This window comes from Notolabrus celidotus, chromosome 13 (genome assembly GCF_009762535.1).
Source record: "Notolabrus celidotus isolate fNotCel1 chromosome 13, fNotCel1.pri, whole genome shotgun sequence".
Taxonomy (NCBI): Eukaryota; Metazoa; Chordata; class Actinopteri; order Labriformes; family Labridae; genus Notolabrus; species Notolabrus celidotus.
The window spans coordinates 12,260,888-12,278,879 of record NC_048284.1 but is presented as its reverse complement, the minus strand read 5'-3'; the positions used below and the strand labels follow the sequence as shown (position 1 = coordinate 12,278,879).

Here is a 17,992-nt window from a genome sequence, read left to right as displayed (position 1 = left end):
TGTGGCCAAATGATAATAAAACTGATCTCCTATAACTGTGAGATGTTGCACTGCAAATATTCCATCATTATAACTCTCCACCTGTAGGCCTAAATGTCTGTTATTTATAAATGTGTTGTTTCCTGTTGTTTTTTTGAAGCCTGAGGGTCCGGAAAAAAGTATTTTTAGAAAAAGCAAATGGTTTCTATAAATACTGAAAATGTCCGTTAATATTCCCTCTCACCTTTCTTTCACCTGCTTTCTAATGTGACAATGTCTTTATTTTATTTCAGGAGAAATGCTAAATACATATGTCAGCATCAGGGCTACTTGTTTTCTACTTGACCTGAAATGTCCTGAAAATTGGGCTGTTTACTGGAGAAGGGTGCTGCTCAGAGGAGAGAAAATGAACCCTCAGCGCTGCATGATCAGATTTTTCTCAGTAGAGGAGGTATGTGGTCGCCTGTGATCAATTTGAGCTTTCTTAATGTCTCAAATTTGATGTTATCAATTTGAAATAATCCCAACCTATTTAGAGTTTTTATCACCAACATCCTGACTCCTTACAAACATGGGCCCTCGATCATTTCTACATTTAACTTCTGTCTTAACCTTTTATTTTACAGCTGCTAAGAATGTTTGGGAATAACCCTCATTTATAGTTTATGAGCTTTATTGCTTATTAGGGTTGTTTTTTTTAACTGTCGTCTGGACTTTAACATTTGATCACGACATAAACGGACCCTTGACACCACAAACACTATCTCTGATTCTCTTTAACTTTATTTGCATCAATACTCTGGAAAAGTAATAATTAACAGGTAGAGATGTTTTTCGTTAATGTATCTCTCTCTCTCTTTTGATTACATATAACTAGAAAACTGTGATTTTTATGAAAAAGGATTAAAGGTGTATTTCAAATTCATAATCAGGGGTGAACAAAACTTAGAATTTGGGCCAATAATGAGAATAACCAGCTACACCCTCATTCAGGACTGTGTAATTACTGGCCATTGGAATGAGATTTGACCTGCTCTGTTTGCTGTGTTATGGTGACCTGGCACTAAAACACATGGCTATTGATTTGGCTGCATCTTAAATTTGTTTATCCTTTCTTTTTTTTTTTTTTTTAACCTTTCCACATCTCCCATTGCATCAATGAGCCCATCCAGAGTCAGGATGTCGAGTAAGGAGAGTAGTGGGAGGTAGAGAGAGAAGACCTGGTGTTACCCTGCAGACACAAGGGAGATCCACATGTAGGAGGTGATCAGTGCTGTATTTTGGTTTTCTTTCTGTCTCTATTGTCCTGTTTACTGTTTCTCATTTCCACACTGATTTGATTTACCAAAGTGTCTCAGGTGTATTCAATAATCTGGCTACAAATAGACCACTCGTACATCACGCTGTGTATCAGCTAAGTGAAACAGCTCTGATAGTTTACACTTGTGTTTTTGTCTGTGGGTACCAGCTGCAGCTGGTAAAAGCTTTCAGTGAAATAAATTGTAACATAAGAAGGGAGCATTTTATTGTGAAGTACAGGGAAGTTATTTGAGAATCACTATGTCTCAGTCTTTAGCCAGCAAGCCAGCCTTCCTGTTCTCCTACACATTAGTTGAGTAGTTAGTAGGAGAAATGCTCTGCTGGATAAAAAAAATATGTTAAGGAGATTGGGAGGAGTCTATTTGGATGTTTTCTGCTTGGTGGGTGGAAGCTTGAGGCAGACCAGGGCAAAGGGACTGGATAATAGTGGACCAGGCTCTATTGGAAAAAAGACTAGAGAGAGAGAGAGAAGAGAGAGAGAAGAGAGGAGCAGCACTCTTCTCCACTCCCCCCTCCCAGCAAATGAGAGAGCAAGTCTAAACCATGTTGCATATCAGTGCTGTTGTGCTGTGATGTTGCTCAGGCAGAGCCCGGCGCAGAGCAGGCAGCCTTGTGGACCGGCACTCAGACCCAGGATCAGCCCAGCCCTGTCAGAGCTGGAGACCCTGTCCCCGCAACATCCCTCGCCTCCTCGGCGCGCCTCCCTCGGCGGTGACATGTACCCCGAAGAGAGCCGAGGGTCCGGCGGGGTGGCCACTGTGGACTTCCTGGAAGGGACCTATGACTACGCCGCCCCCACCCCGGCCCCGACTCCTCTGTACGGCCACTCCACCCCCGGCTACTACTCTGCTTCTCTGGACACACACGGACAACCCTCTGATAGCAGCATTCAGTCTCTGGGCAGTGGGCCTTCCAGTCCTCTGGTGTTTGTGCCCTCGAGCCCCCGACTCAGCCCCTTCATGCACCTGCCCAGCCACCACTATCTGGAAACCACCTCTACGCCCGTCTACAGGTGAGGAAGACAAGCTTGGCTACATCACCAGAGTGGCATCAAGTTTTTATTGTGGGGGGGGGAGTGGAGTTATTGTTATAGACTTCACAGCTGTCAGTCTCTGATTCTGAAACATATTTTGGTGTTAATACTATAAAGTACTGTCTCATTGGGGGTTAAGTAATTTGTGAGAGATCCCAGCTCCAAGTTTTGAATCTGATTATTTGGTCAGTTTTGTTTGTACTCTGGTCATTATTTAACTGATAACAGCTGTGCTATCAAAAGATCAATACACCTGAAAGATTAGTTTCTTCACCGTGCTTCTTCAGCTCTCCGAACTTAATTGCAAAATAAAAAAAGAAATATAAGGAAAGGAAATCAATTCTCACTTTATCCCTTTAATTTATATGATCCCTAATTAGACCTTGACTTGAAGTTTTATGTCTGTAGGGAAGATATTACCACCTGACTTTCACTATAGCATTGCTATTTGTTCATTCCATTTCATGCAGTTCTAAACAAAACATAATTATAACAATGTTTTTTTTTTAATCTGTTGCTTTATACAAAACATGTCCATTATCTGTATAGAAAGGATCAAGCTTTGCCCTGGTTTCTAATTCCAGAGATTAAGGACTTTGTCAAGGACCTTGAGAAAGGAACAATATGTAAAAACAAGAGAAGTACAGATTGTTTCCTTGCTCAGGTGGAAAATAGTGCTCTGCTTTTGTCTCTGCCACAAAACGAAGGAGTTACTTAGGAACTGATATTCAAATGAGAAGGTCGACTTTAATTTTGATGTCTGAAAGCCTGTTTGAACTGCTTTCAAACAACAAGTCTGCGTATGTTTTATGGCAGTGCAGCAGATTTTGATGTTATTTTATCTGCATCACAGTTTATTGTCAGTATATTTAAGATGTGTGAGATTAATTGAACGTGTGGCAGGTCCAGCGTCTCGTCCGGCCAGCAGAGTATTTCCAGAGAGGACCACTGTGGCACCAGCGACGAGTCATTCAGCGTGGGGGAGTCCGGGGCCGGAGCTGCAGTCGGGTGCTTCGAGATGGCAAAAGAGATGCGTTACTGTGCAGTGTGCAGTGACTATGCCTCTGGGTACCACTACGGGGTGTGGTCCTGTGAGGGCTGCAAGGCCTTCTTTAAGAGGAGCATCCAGGGTAGGTCTCTAAATTTGTGATGTTGTCCCCCAACTTTACCAGATTGTGAGATATAATTTATTAAAGTTTAGAGTGCAGACTGAATGTGAGAAGTATCAAGAATATTTGTGCACATTGAATGCAGCTTATAATGTACAGAAATGCTAAAAAAAAATGTCTTTGTTTTTATTCATTTTTGACTGATTTCACAGGTATGCATTGTACAATATTCTGTCAGTACAATTCACACAGTCACAGTTGTGATGATGACAATGCATGAGAGAACAAAATGTCAACATAAGTGATCAGTTTTTATACACCCCCCACCACCACCACCACCAGCACCACCCCACCCACCCCCCACATTGGGAAATGCTCAAATTTTAACAAGGTCTTTCACTGTTTCTATTTAGGAAAATGAAACCTGCAACACCATAAAACAGTCTTATGTCTTATGAATATGAGCAGTGAACAGAAGGATATTTATTTTGATTTAATCTCGAAAAACTTTGAATCTGAAGAACAAAAGCAAACTGGAAAAACAAAGTTTTGATTTGAAATGATGGCAATCTAGTCTGCCTTTACATAGTGAATTTTCTGGAACCAAAAGAGACAAGAAGTGTCAATAATTTCTGAAAAAAGAGCTAAAATGTGTCTTCAATTGTAATCTTATGAAACTGTTTAAAATGAAGGGATTAAAAGATGTATTAAAATAGTCATTTGTAAGTTTACCCATCATAAAAAATAGTGTACAACTTCTCCATGCTGCTGCCTCTGTGCAGATAAAAGCCTCATCTGCTGGAGCTGGCTTAGTCATGTTTTTTGGTTTGATGCTTCAGCATATTGATAAGTCCTCACAGGAAGCCCGGTCTTAAAGGAACCAATAGTCTCCATGGAGATGACAAAACCAAGATGCCATTTTTTAATTTTCTCCTTCTCGGATCCATTTAAAATCGGGAATAGAGTGTTCCTGGCTACTAAATAACCTAAATATGAAGTGAACACTGGAGTATGGGGCGGCTTGAAGTAATAGGTTTTCTTCCTTTTCAGGTCACAATGACTATATGTGCCCAGCAACCAATCAGTGCACTATTGACAGGAATCGCAGAAAGAGCTGCCAGGCTTGTCGCCTCAGGAAGTGTTACGAAGTGGGCATGATGAAGGGAGGTGGGTAGAAACAGCAACAAGGAGCACATTCTGATCTCTTCTTTATGTTTTTTTATTTTGTATTATTTGCATTATAAATCAGTTATATACAAACAGTTGCATTAGTACTTCTCATTCTGTCATTATTTCATCCTGTTTTTTTTGGTTAAACTGTTTAAAAAGCCTTGTGTGGTTTTTGTTTCCTCTTTACAAATTCTTATTTTATGTCAATTTTTTGAAGTATGCCAAACAAGCTTGTTTGATTCCTCTCTTCTGACAAATGTACAGACTAATTGTCATCCTACAATCAGGGTTTGTTGTAGAGACGATTGGCACAAATGTGAGAATGCTGCTGGATGCAGATAAGCTAGAGACTAACTCTAACGTGACCTTGGAGTGATTTCCTTTTTAAGGAGTACAACTACTGATTAAAACACACCCAAGTTTTTGTTTTCATACTTCTTGAGTCAGTCGGGCATCCATACAATCTGCTCCGCTGAACTTTTGGTATGAAGCCATGTGTGAGTTTGGGAAAAAGCCTGATGAGTTTTTTGCGTGCAGATTGTGTTTTGTATTAAATCCTTGATTTGTGGTTCAGGTGTGCGTAAGGACCGGGGGCGAGTTTTGCGGCGTGACAAACGGCGGACTGGTACCAGCGAAAAGGACAAGGGCTTGAAGGACCGGGAGCAGAGAACAGGGCCCCCTCAGGACCGGAGGAAACTCAGCAGCAATGCTGGAGGAGGAAAATCAGCAGTCATAAGCATGCCTCCTGACCAGGTGCTTGTTAACAATGTTACAATGTTACAATGTCATTTAGCAGACGCTTTTATCCAAAGCGACGTACATACGAGAACAAGAACAACACAAGCAAAGATCTAGACAAGAGGAAACAAGATCAGTAAGAGTAACAAAGTGCTTCAAGTCAATTTGGGTGCAGGTACTGCCAAGCAGTGTTTACATGACAAATTGATTTTTAAAAGCAATTGTTGTGGTGCCAACTGTTCAGCAGAAGGAAAACTGGATCTCTGAGAGCTATATAAGAAATATTATTTATGGTGTTAACATTTATCTGTTGTTCCTCCAGGTGCTCCTCCTGCTCCAGGGTGCGGAGCCACCCATTCTGTGCTCTCGTCAGAAGCTGAGCAGACCTTACACCGAGGTCACCATGATGACCCTGCTCACCAGCATGGCCGATAAGGAGCTGGTCCACATGATCGCCTGGGCCAAGAAGCTTCCAGGTAGTGCTATCGATGGCACAGAGGCCTCATCAAAGATTCGGTTTATGAACTATATTGATTTGTGAAATCAGTTTTGGTTATAGATTTAAAACCTGTTGAATGACAGGTGGCTTTACCAGAGGTTAAAATTTAGCTTTCATGTTAAAATAAACAAACAAAACTGCTTCTCCAAACCTGGTGCATTACCTCTAGCACTTCATGTCAGGCCTTGTGTCAGATTGGACTTGAAGCAGGTAGAGCTCAACTCAACTCAAGTCAACTTTATTTATATATCACCTTTCATACATAAAAACATGCAGCCCAAAGTGCTTCACAGAATAACAGAGAGACAGAAAACAACAGCAATAGTAAAATTAAAAAGGCATGATTATAAATAAAATACTTAAAAATAAAATAAAATCAATACAATAAAATTAATATAATAAGTAAGAGTGGAAAGAAAAGTTAAAAGTAAGGTAGAGTTAACAAGATCAGATGAACACAAGAAATAAATAGATAAATAAAAACTTTTTATAAATAAATAATTATTTTTTACAAATAAGATGAATTAATGTTAAAGCAATGATTAAAATAATAATGATTAAATAAATAATACAAATAATACAAATGATAAAAATAATAATAATGCACTTAGTAGCACATTTTTAATGTTGATCCCTCCTGACTGGATCCTTGCTATAGTTGTGCCTACTAACAGATCTTTAGACAAAAGCATCTGCTTCATGAAATTGCAACATGGTAAAATTGTATATCCACTTCTATCCTGAACGCTTTGTTCAGAGTCTGCAGAGACTGTAGTTAAATAACTATTAACCTTTATCTTTGTATAAAATGAACCCGCTATCCTGTCTTTGTGTGTTTTAACAAGTTTGTGTGAAAATGTATTCTTAGCATTGTTGCTAACAGATTTTGCATGTGTGAATGAATCAATCAGACGCAACTTCCCTCCAGCTCTGAGTGTTAGAACAGTTTTTAGAAATATGGTTTCACGGAGTCTGACTTTTCAATGTCAGGCTAGCTTTAATGATCTAATGTAATGAGGCTCTGGTCTTAATAGCAAATAGCTCTGTTGAAGATTGTGAGACTCATTTGCATCAAGAATTTTTTTGAAAACAATGATCATATAACTCTATTTTTTTTAAGCTGTAGCTACTTATTAATGCATGATTAAAGATAGGGAAAAATATTAAAGAAATGTTAAAAAACATACAACTAAAAAACAGTTGGGATTAATAAATTATAAAGTTTTGAGTTCCAGACCTTCTGTTTTAATCAAACTCTTTCAACAGATGCAAATACTTACACATAATTCTTGCACTCAGTGCTCTTGGCTTATCATTGGATGGATCCCCACTGACAGTTGTCCAAACATTTGGCCTCCAGCTCATGGCCTTATCTCTGGGTAGACACTCAGAGGTACCTCAGTGAGATCAGGTGCAAAACATGTGAGTCAGACCTGCTGGAGCACCGTGACATCCATCGCACTGCTACGCCAAATAAGGACATATTTTCGAAAGCTCAACAATCTTTCTTTTCTGTAATACAGAGGCTAAAAGTTCAGTTGAATTTTTTCTTTTAATGTTGTTATCTGAAATTAATTAAATCTTTCTGATTGTTTTTTAACTGATTTAGTCATCTAGGGGAAAAACAAGTTTCAGGTTTTTGTTTAACACGCTTAACTGTGAGATCTCCTTCATGAGGATACAATCGGATTAACAGATTGATAAAGAGTTATATTTCAAGACTGTTTCAACTTAAATCAGTTACACTAATTATTATCTTTTTACCAACATAATTAGTTCCTAGAGGAAAAACTTTCAGGATCACAGATGTATTACTTTATCAGTTTAGTATAGCACATGTTTTAAGATAAGGAGATACACAACTCGTAAACCTGAAATAATTGTAACTATAAACATTTAGGCTCTTAAATATGTAATGCATAACTTACCTGGGGGCAGAGGCTTGTTGTCAGTTTGAGTGCTAAGGAAACAGCAAAGTGATGGAAAGTGAAGACCCAAACACACACACACCAACACACAGCCGCAGAGCCATTACAGTGATGGTAATTACAGTCATCACCTTTGAGAGGATTGTTTGACCAATCTGCTGGCACCCCCATAGAGCCTAACTGCAGTATAGGACACATCACCCTTTTGCATGCATACACACACACACACACACACACACACACACACACACACACACACACACACACACACACACACACACACGCGCACACACACACACACACACCAACGACAGGTTCTCTAATTGAGTAAATCCTGATTTGGGGGTGTTACAACCCTGTGCGTCACTAAAAGCTCAAAGGCACACAGTTTTAATTGTGAGGGGTCCCAAACAGAGAGCAGCAGGGGCACAATGGGAATGAATTGGCCGTAATTACATATGAATTAAGACAGCTGAGTGCCAGCGATAAGGCTTCTTATGAGGGCGCAGAGATTGCAGATTGTTTCATTGGGGTAGTTACTCAGTGCCAGAAAACAAGGAAAGGCATATTTTTGTTTTTATGAGTGGGATTAAAGGTGCACAGGAAACACTTATCTCTGGGAGCGTTAGTATTCCACACCACACAGCGATTAACACCCATCGCTGGAAATAATTAGCACTGATATAACAAAAGCTTAACGCCTCCGATTTTTACCATGTTTGGATTTTGTCTTGAGTCAAAATGACTTATTTGGTAAGGATTAAAAATGTGATCCATGGTTTATGATAAGCAGTTTTTAATGATGGTTAACTGAGAGCTAAAATAGGATGAAGAGTGAAACTATAGAATGAATCCTTACCTGGTCTGCTTGCAGAGTATCTTTAATAACAAAAAATAGTTATGTATTTTTTGGTTTATATCAATTTATTTTATACATGTTGGTGGATATTCAAAACATTTGTTTGTACTTTATTTTTCCAAGTGTGACATCATTTAATTGACATAAGTTAATTTAATTTAATTTGAGTTTATTTGATTAGGACAATGCACATTAATCAACATTTCAACAGTATGCCTCAATGTAAATATGCCGGAGTTAGCACAATAGCTACATTTCATCCGTAGTCCTACGGCAGGTACTCACATAAAACATAAAACAACAAGTTTTAAAATTACAGGGTGTCACAAAACAGTTAACAGGATACTACACAAACTGACTTACAAACAGATTTTACATACAAAACGTTTGTGACATTATAAAAACAGGATGGAAGGTGAGGCCAAAGCCCCCAGGAACACAACAAGTACAAAGTAGACCACCCAAAGATAAACCTTATGTCATACTCCCCACTTTCTATAGTTCATCAGACATCAGAGTACTGTTTTAAACTTATTTTTTATCAACACATTGTAAAAGGAATGTCCAACATGTAGGAGACACATATATACTAACTACTGAGTGTCTTTTTATGACTTTTTTTTATTATTGTTAAGGTAAACAATCTCCATGCTAATGTTTTTTTTCATACATACCAACAAGCATCACTTGTTAAATACGTACCCTCCACAACCAGTACTGACTTTTTTTTTTCACTGTTATTGGATAGGACAGCTGAAGAGAGACAGGAAATGTAGGGAGCAGAGAGTGGGGGAAGACATGCAGTAAATGGTTGACTGGCCGGGAGTCAAACCGGCGACTTCTGCGACGAGGACTATAGCCTCCATACGTGGGACGCCTAGACTGCCAGGCCACCAGCGCCCCACCAGTACTGACTTGACATTACAGGCGTACATACTTATTGGTTTACTTCAAATTAAAGACACAGAAAACATAATTTTGAGTAAAATTACAATAAAGTAAATCCACAATATGAGTTAAAATACGAGGGGGAAAATAGTAGGAATGAGCTGTGGCAGTGCCTTTATCACTTGAGGTCATCTTTCAGCAAACTAGTTTGATTTCAGCTCAGGGCATGCTGGGATTTTCAGAATAAAAGAAGCTATTTTTTACATTGTATTAAACTGGGTGTCTTAAAAAATATCTGCCCATGAAATACACCTCCCTAAAAATCTTTTAAAATTAACTTTTTTATTTAACTTTCCAGGTTTTCTGCAGCTGACCCTCCATGACCAGGTGCAGCTGCTGGAGAGCTCCTGGCTTGAGGTTCTGATGATCGGCCTCATCTGGAGGTCCATCCACTGCCCTGGGAAACTCATCTTTGCTCAGGACCTCATACTGGACCGGTACTCAGGCTTACTTCTGACTTCTCTACCTTTTTACAGCCCTTGCTCTCCCCACTTTTCCACCTTCCTCTCACTTTCACACAGATTTTAAGAGTGATACATAAGCATTATAGATTTTCCATTTTACACCTTGCCAGCTTTTGTGCCATCCCAACACGGCCATCAGAGAGTGAAAGACTAATTATCTGCTCCCCATGGCGAGAAGAGCAACCTGAAGCACCCCCTCCATCATTACAGGGCTGAGCTAACAACCAGGACACAGATTTAATCAGAGTCTCAATGCAAGGAATGATGGAAAAGGAGGAAGGACAAGGGAGTGAGGAAGAAGAGAGAGAGAGAGCTACATGACAAGCAGAGAGGGGAAAATAGAAATGCAGGGAGGCATGCTTGTTTTCTGCTTTTGCAGGCACAGTCTGTTCCCTCCTCTCCCCCCTTTTCAAAGTAAACAAGCTCACCAAACTGCAGCATCTACATCAGAGAGGAGAGGAGAGGGAGAGAGATAGAGAGAGGAAGACAGACAGACAGAGCTTTTACCCTCTGATGTGTCTGATGGACCCATTTGATTCAAAAGTGTATTACAGAGTATTATCTCTAAAGCCTGCTTCTCCAGTGAGTGTCCCCCCCAATTGGACATGATGAGTAAAACGCTGTGGGTCAGGGTTGACAAATTCCCTTGGCTCTGTGCTGTCCAAGTTTATCTTGCACTCCAACCACTGATATTATCCATCTTTCCATCATTCTCCAACAGTTCTGACAAATGGAGCGTAGCAGAGATTCAGTCCATTAGATGTTTACCTGACCGCTCTTTGGATGGTTTCACGGCCACAGATAAAGTCAGGTTCACTGCAGCTCAGAATTTAGGGTCTTTTTTTATGTTGTTGTAACTCTATCTGGAAGAGTTGAATAAAACTATAACCCCAATTCCATAAGAGTTCAGACTCTGCGTAAAATGTTCATTAAAACAAATTGGACATTTTGCAAATAATTTAAAGCCAACATTTGATTGGAAAAGGCGAAAACATTTTTTTATCAAATTCCATGCATTTGCGGAAGCAGCAACAAACTGTGTTCACAGACAGTGGTTTTAGAATGTGATTTTGAGCCCATGCAGTGGCTTCCACTACAGAGTCATGTCTGTTTTTAAAGCAGTGCTGCTTTAGGGCTACATGATCACAGCCCTCAAGTATTAGGTATCAACAGTGGTGAACAAAGTAAACTGCTTCATTACTTAAGTCAAAGTATAGATACTCCTGGTCAAATATTACTCCAATACAAGTGAAAGATGTTCAGTCAGATTATTACTTGAGTTAAAGTACTGAAGTTCTGACTTTTAGAAATACTTAAGTATTCAAAGAACTTTTTAAAATGTCTCAAAACTTTGTATTTTCACAAAGCATGATTGCAGTCAAGAATACATAGGAGTACATTCTGTTACATCATGTTTATTTAGAAACCATTACTTGAAATCTCTAAAAACTATACCATGGAATAAAAACAGAAACTAAGTTACTCCAAGCACAGACAACTTAGTTTGAAATGTTCATCTGGAATGAAACAAATGTTACGTAGCTCAACACGCTTTCTTAGGTTGGACAGTGAATGTTTGTATGTTTGGGCAGAGTGGGAAACAGGGAGAACATTTCAAACAATACATATCATTCTTCATTTCAAAAACTTCTAACATGGGCTGAAGATATGGCCATGGGTGCTCAGGTGGAGAATTATAGACATCATTACCACCTCTAAATGAACGGCCTGATCTGAGTGAAATTTGCTCTGTGTTTTTCTCCATGTTCAACCATGGAGACGCACAATATACAGGTATGACTAAACCACTGAGACAAACAGAACTACACAAACACATTATACTGTCTTTGGGATCAGATTTCAGAAAAGAGTAGGAAATTCATGAGCTGACTTCAGAGCAAAAGTAGTGAGTAACTAGAGCATTGATAGAAATGTAATGGAGTCAAAAGTACAATAATTGTCTTCTGAATGTAGTGGAGTACAAGTAATACGTTTCCCCCCAAAATAAAACTCAAGTAAAGTACAGATACTCAAAAAATGTACTTAAGTACAGTACTCAAGTAAATGTACTTTGTTACTGTCCACCACTGGTTATCAGTCTGGTCCCTTTTCTGCAGAGGTTTCTCCAGATTATCTTGATCTTTGAATAATATTGTGTATGGTAGATGACTCTTTGTCATTTTACTTTGTGGAACATTATTCTGAAAGTGCTGAACTATTTGCTCATGCAGTCTCTCACTGTGTGGTGAACCTCCTCACATCTTTACTTCTGAGAGACTGATTCTGGAGTGCCTTTTGTATAACCAGTCATGTTGCTGACCTGCTGCAAATGAATCAAATTGGGTGTTTTTTTTTCTTAGCATGATTCAGTCTTCTGTGGCTCCAATAAAAAATACAAAAATAAATGAAAAAAATAACCACTAAACAATAATGAAGTCCTCATATTGACTGTCACTTTGTTCCTAGAAGTGAAGGCGACTGCGTGGAGGGCATGGCAGAGATCTTCGACATGCTTTTGTCCACCGCTTCCCGCTTCCGCATGCTTAAACTCAAACCTGAGGAGTTCGTCTGTCTCAAAGCGATCATCCTGCTCAACTCTGGTGAGACTGCACATGTGTGAGAGTGTGTGTTTCACCATTAGCTAACACCCTGTGAAACATTAAGCAAACACTGTGCATCAGAAACACTTCTTCATAAAACAAACCTCTCTAGTTTCTTTGTTGGTGTCAAACTTTCATTCCTTACAGTTCTTGTCTGCACAGCACTTTCATATTGCAGGTTTCTGTTTCCAGAGTAAACACTGAACAGAGTCAGACTACACCTGCAGAGGTGTAGCTCTGAGTGATTCCAAGGATCATAACAGAGTGTCCTGGAAAAGCCTGTACCGTCAATTAACCTGATAACCGTTCCTATGACAACATGAGACAGCACCGAGGGCTGCGTTTGAGCTTTCTATATGAGAACCTGAAATACAGACGAGATGACCCTACAGGCACAGCTGTAGGAGGAAGATAGACCCTTGATTGCTGTGTGGGCTCCTGTAGTTAATGCTGTTGTATTATGTAGTGAGTCAGATGTTTGAGCATCATTAAGCTTCCTGTTAACTAGATGATCTGAAATTAGCAGGAGTTTGTCACATTTGATTTTTTTTCTCTCCCTCAGGTGCCTTTTCTTTCTGCACCGGCACAATGGAGCCGCTCCACGACAGCGCGGCCGTGCAGAATATGCTCGACATTATCACAGACGCCCTCATCCATCACATCAGCCAATCAGGTTGCTCGGTTCACCAGCAGTCAAGGCGACAGGCCCAGCTGCTCCTCCTGCTCTCCCACATCAGGCACATGAGGTGAAATTAAATCACTAAAGGTCACTTTTGTTGTCAGGTTAAAAGCTCTTCAGTATCAACATGTTCTGCAGAGTGAAGCCTCGGGGGATCCACAGTGACTCTTTTGTTTTGTAGGTTAATGATTTGAAACAGTGATAGTTTACTTTTTGTAACATCATACACATCATGATATTTATTCAGAGCTGCTAGCTAGAGGTGTTTGTGACTGTGAGATAAGAAAATACAGAAGAATGTAGTGTGTAAAAACCTGATTAGTAATTACAAAAGAAAAACAACTGCAGGGAAAAATTAAAACAATCACTAGAAGGGTTAGAATATTGTTTCCAGGATGTGTTTTATGAAATAAAAATGTATCCGAGTCCTTTGTGAGATTTAAAACAGCGTGAAGCTTCCCTCACTAATAGAATGACTCATTAAACTCGCTCTCTCTTCTCCCCTCTCGTCTGTTGATGCTCCCTGCAGCAACAAAGGCATGGAGCACCTCTACAGCATGAAGTGTAAGAACAAGGTTCCTCTGTACGACCTGCTGCTCGAGATGCTGGACGCTCACCGCCTCCACCGCCCGGACAGACCCGCAGAATCCTGGTCCCAGACTGACGGAGAGCCCGCATACATCAGCAACACCAACAACACCAACAACAGCAGCAGTAGCAGCAGCAGCTCCACCTCAGCTGGGCCCAGAGTCAGCCAAGACAGCCCCAACAAAACCCCCACAAGTCAAGGGGTCCTGCAGTATGGAGGGTCCCGCTCTGACTGCACTCACATCCTATGAAGGTCTGATGTGGTTTTTTTAGATGATGTATGGAGTGAAATGATTTTAAGGAAGACAGATGAAGTAGATTTAAATTGATTTCATGAGATAATTATTTATGAATGAAGTAATTGTTTTCTTTACAGCTGATGAAGGGAGTAATTTTTCCTCTGCACTACTCTACTTCATGACAATGTGAGCTTTGACGCAGTTAATCTTCTATCTTCTACAGCTTATTGTTTCCTGGTGTTCGGTCATATCGTGACTCTCAAGCAGCTAATTTTTCCTTTTACTCGCCTCAACCAAAGTGCACTTCCTCTTGGGTTTAAGGGGCTGTTGGGCATTACTGTACTTGAACATGATGACATGCTAAATATGATGGCATTATTTTACTTGTACATGTAGCATCATTTCATGCTACGTATGGTAAACTCAAATCAAAGTGTAATTTATTGATGTAGGTTTTATGCACACAGTTTTAAAAATTTGATATAAAAATGAAGTGAATCTCGACCAGCTGAAAGTAACACGATCAAACTGTATCGATGACACGGTTCAGGAAGACAGCTTTTTTCTTTATACCCTATGGAATGCTCTTTGTGTGTAGTATGTTTCATTTACGCTTTCTTAAAGTTTTGTGTTAATTTGTGTGTGCGTTAGAGAAATGTGAGGCCATGTTTTGTGAGTCGCACTAAGCATGTTCAAAGCTAAAACCTGTTACTCTTCATCCTCTCATTCAGTGAAAACAGACAGAGTTTGGCTGGATTTAAACGCCTCTTATGTACCTACATGCTCCCGAAGGGATTCAATTAGATCCAAGATTACTGATACAGAAACATTCATATGCTTTCCTCTTAAAGCTAGGGTTGGTAGTCACAGAAAACTAGCATGAATTTGAATGTAGCATTTCTTCAGGACTCTGTCTAACCCCTCCCCCCCTCACCTGGAGCTCCTCCAAAACGACTCCCCCGCTCACATGCTCAAGCGCCGCTGATTCGTGACAATATGATCGCGACTGATTCAAAACCGGTCCTCAGCACATCGTTTGTGTTTTGCATTACGTCAATTCATGTCTCACTCAGCAGTGAAATCACCAAAACATTATCATAGTGAAAGTTACAAACACAAACAAACATGTAATGTACGTGCAGGAGGCGGACAGAACGGCAGGACGGGATTTGATTGGTTTCATAATTTGGCTCCTGATGGCAGGGATTGGTCGGTGTTTTCCCAGGTTTACTCTGGCTGTAGATAGCAGCTTTTTTTCCGCTCTTTTTTAAGAACACATTATGTATTGATTGCCATCAGGACATAAAGACCATTTTAATCAGTATAATAAAAGGTGTATCTAAATCTGACTACCAACCCCAGCTTTAAGATACTTTTTACTGCAAAGTACCAGAGAGAGTTTTCTAAATAAGAAAAGAAATGGTGCTCCCTCCACTCACTCGTCTGTCTTTGTGACAGCACTGAAACATGCTTTGTGCTTGTCTTGACAGCACAACAGCTCCCCCATGTGAAGCCCAAACTGTTAGAGCTCCTCCTGGAGACTGGCTGCAGTACAGGTCATAAAACCTGTCTCCTTAAGGCTGATTTATACTTCTGTGTCCAATCGACGGCGTAGCCTACGCTGGGGTCCGCGTAGCTCCCGTACCTACGCTGAGGCTAACGCACGTAGCTGATGTGCACCTCCTCCAAAATGTAACTACCCGTAGAATCAACGCGGACCACAAGCCCTGTGATTGGTCCGCTCGGTGGCTTGTATTTCCCTGTAATCATAGCTGTATGATAAACAGCAACATGTATCAGCTGTAGATTAACATAACACGCTCTGAATCTCTGTGGAAAAGTAAACAGAGATCGTAGCGGGGCCGGAAGCAGGCGACCAGCTATCAGAGAGACCACACTGCTCCCAAGCATTTCGGCGGAGAATTGCTGCGCGACACGGACACATTGACGCACGTATGTGGTGCTCATGTCAGCGTCAGCCCCTGCTGCATAGGGGCAACGCAGAGGTATAAATCAGCCTTAAGTGTAAACAGATGGATCAAAGTGGACAGAACATGGATCAAATTCAGACTGTATAATAAATTGACGCAGTATCTGTGACGTCACCCATCTGTTTTTGAAGCGCTGTTTTTGAAGCCGATCGTCGGCCATATTGGAAATGCTGAACTCAACCTAACCTCTGTCGAGCTAGTGAGAGGTAAAGAGGCGGGCTTTGAGCCTCCTCGCCAACAGCTTCAGTGTACCCGCCTATCAATCAATTCAGCTCTGCCTCTAATTATGCGTTATGAAAAAAATCACAAAATCCTTTATGAACCAGGCTGTAAACATGTTTATTTCTGCTGTTAAGATCAGCTGTTTTGAATCTGTGTATATGTGGTTTCCGGTACTTCCGGAGCCAGCCTCAAGTGGACACTCAAGGAACTGCAGTTTTTAACCCTTCTGCATTGGCTTCCATTCTCAAAGCTGGAGGTTGCCACTTGATTAAACTATAAAATACAAATACAAATTTTCCTCAAACATGGTTAGTTCTTATGCTGATTTATAGGGAAGTGATCATTTTCAGAGAAGTTATTGACAGCCCTGTTGATAAATGCGGGCTCCCGCAGTGTTCTATACAGGTTTAGCAGAGTAGAGGAGGAATGTAAAAACACAAACATGAGTCAGTGAACTTTTCATAAACCGACACAAGAATCTGTCCCACTGTGAACTTTACAAACCTGAGGGGTCTTTGCTGTTTATGGATCAGTTAAATGTGTGCTTCAGTTAGTCAGTCTTAGCCAGATCACTTCTGCCCATGTCTTGGCTCCACCAGCGCCTATCGAGGAGGTGTTTTGGCTTCACTTCTCACACTGAGGAGATGGAGGCTACATTGATATAGACTCAATGGTCTGACAGTCAGCATTAACCCTCCTGTTATGTTCGTTTCTCTGGAACAGCAATAATGTTCCTGGGTCAATTTGACCTGGGACATATTCAATTATCCAAAAGTGTCAGAACCCCAAAAAATCCCAATACACATTTTTTTAAATCTAATTTTTAACTCCATTACTAACCATTTAAATCAAGATTTGGTCCATTGGTGTTCTTTAATTCTCAGATCACGGTTCATTGAGGATAACTCACTTGTTTTTCATTAAAATTAATGTTAAAACTTTTTTTAATATACATTGGAAAGCCCTAAATATAAATATAATAGTTTTACATGACATTGATTTTTGTTTATTTTATTTTACATTTTGAATTTTTTATGAAGTGATGTTGATAAATTGACACGACACCTCTTCTGTCACATGTTGCCCAGATTTTTATGCTGCATTAAGCTGGTTTGGAAGGCATATATTGTCTAAAATAGACTTTAAAAAGGGTCAATTTGACCCGCAACATAACAGGAGGGTTAAGAAGCTGCTTTAGGGGACACTGATCATTTCTGTTAAACAATTTCAAAACTTAATCAATGCCAATCAAAAATATTTCATGGCTTATATGTTTTTAAAGATTGAACACTGATATCAATAAGTGATGAGAGTGTGCTGTTATTCAATACAATTTGTTCCTTGTTTGATGATGTGTATGTAAGAACTGACCACTGTTCTGTGGTCTGAAACACAAGGATACAGCTGTCAGCTGATCAATGTGAGACGAGCAGAGGAAGCATTCTTACAGTTTGAGTGAATGAGTGAACAAAGATGAGCAGTTAGTGTCGTCTGAAGATGTAAACTCTTATCCCTGTCATGTCTGTAGAGACTGGGTTTGTTCAGTGTAACTCCAGTCAAACCTGACTGGTGTTTGTTTACTGTGCCTGAAAATAAAAGCTTTAATTGGTAAATATTTCTCAGCAC

General features: G+C 40.0%; 1 protein-coding gene across 1 annotated transcript; it reads left to right on the top strand.

Moving 5' to 3' along the window:
* Positions 1-1,704: 1,704 nt before the first annotated feature.
* On the top strand, positions 1,705-17,979 carry esr1 (estrogen receptor 1). Its single transcript, XM_034699223.1, has 9 exons — positions 1,705-2,311; positions 3,236-3,462; positions 4,492-4,608; positions 5,186-5,364; positions 5,672-5,825; positions 9,882-10,020; positions 12,514-12,647; positions 13,210-13,393; positions 13,856-17,979. Exons 1-9 carry the CDS (start codon positions 1,872-1,874, stop codon positions 14,163-14,165), a joined length of 1,884 nt encoding a protein of 627 aa, XP_034555114.1. The 5' UTR covers positions 1,705-1,871; the 3' UTR covers positions 14,166-17,979.
* Positions 17,980-17,992: the final 13 nt, after the last annotated feature.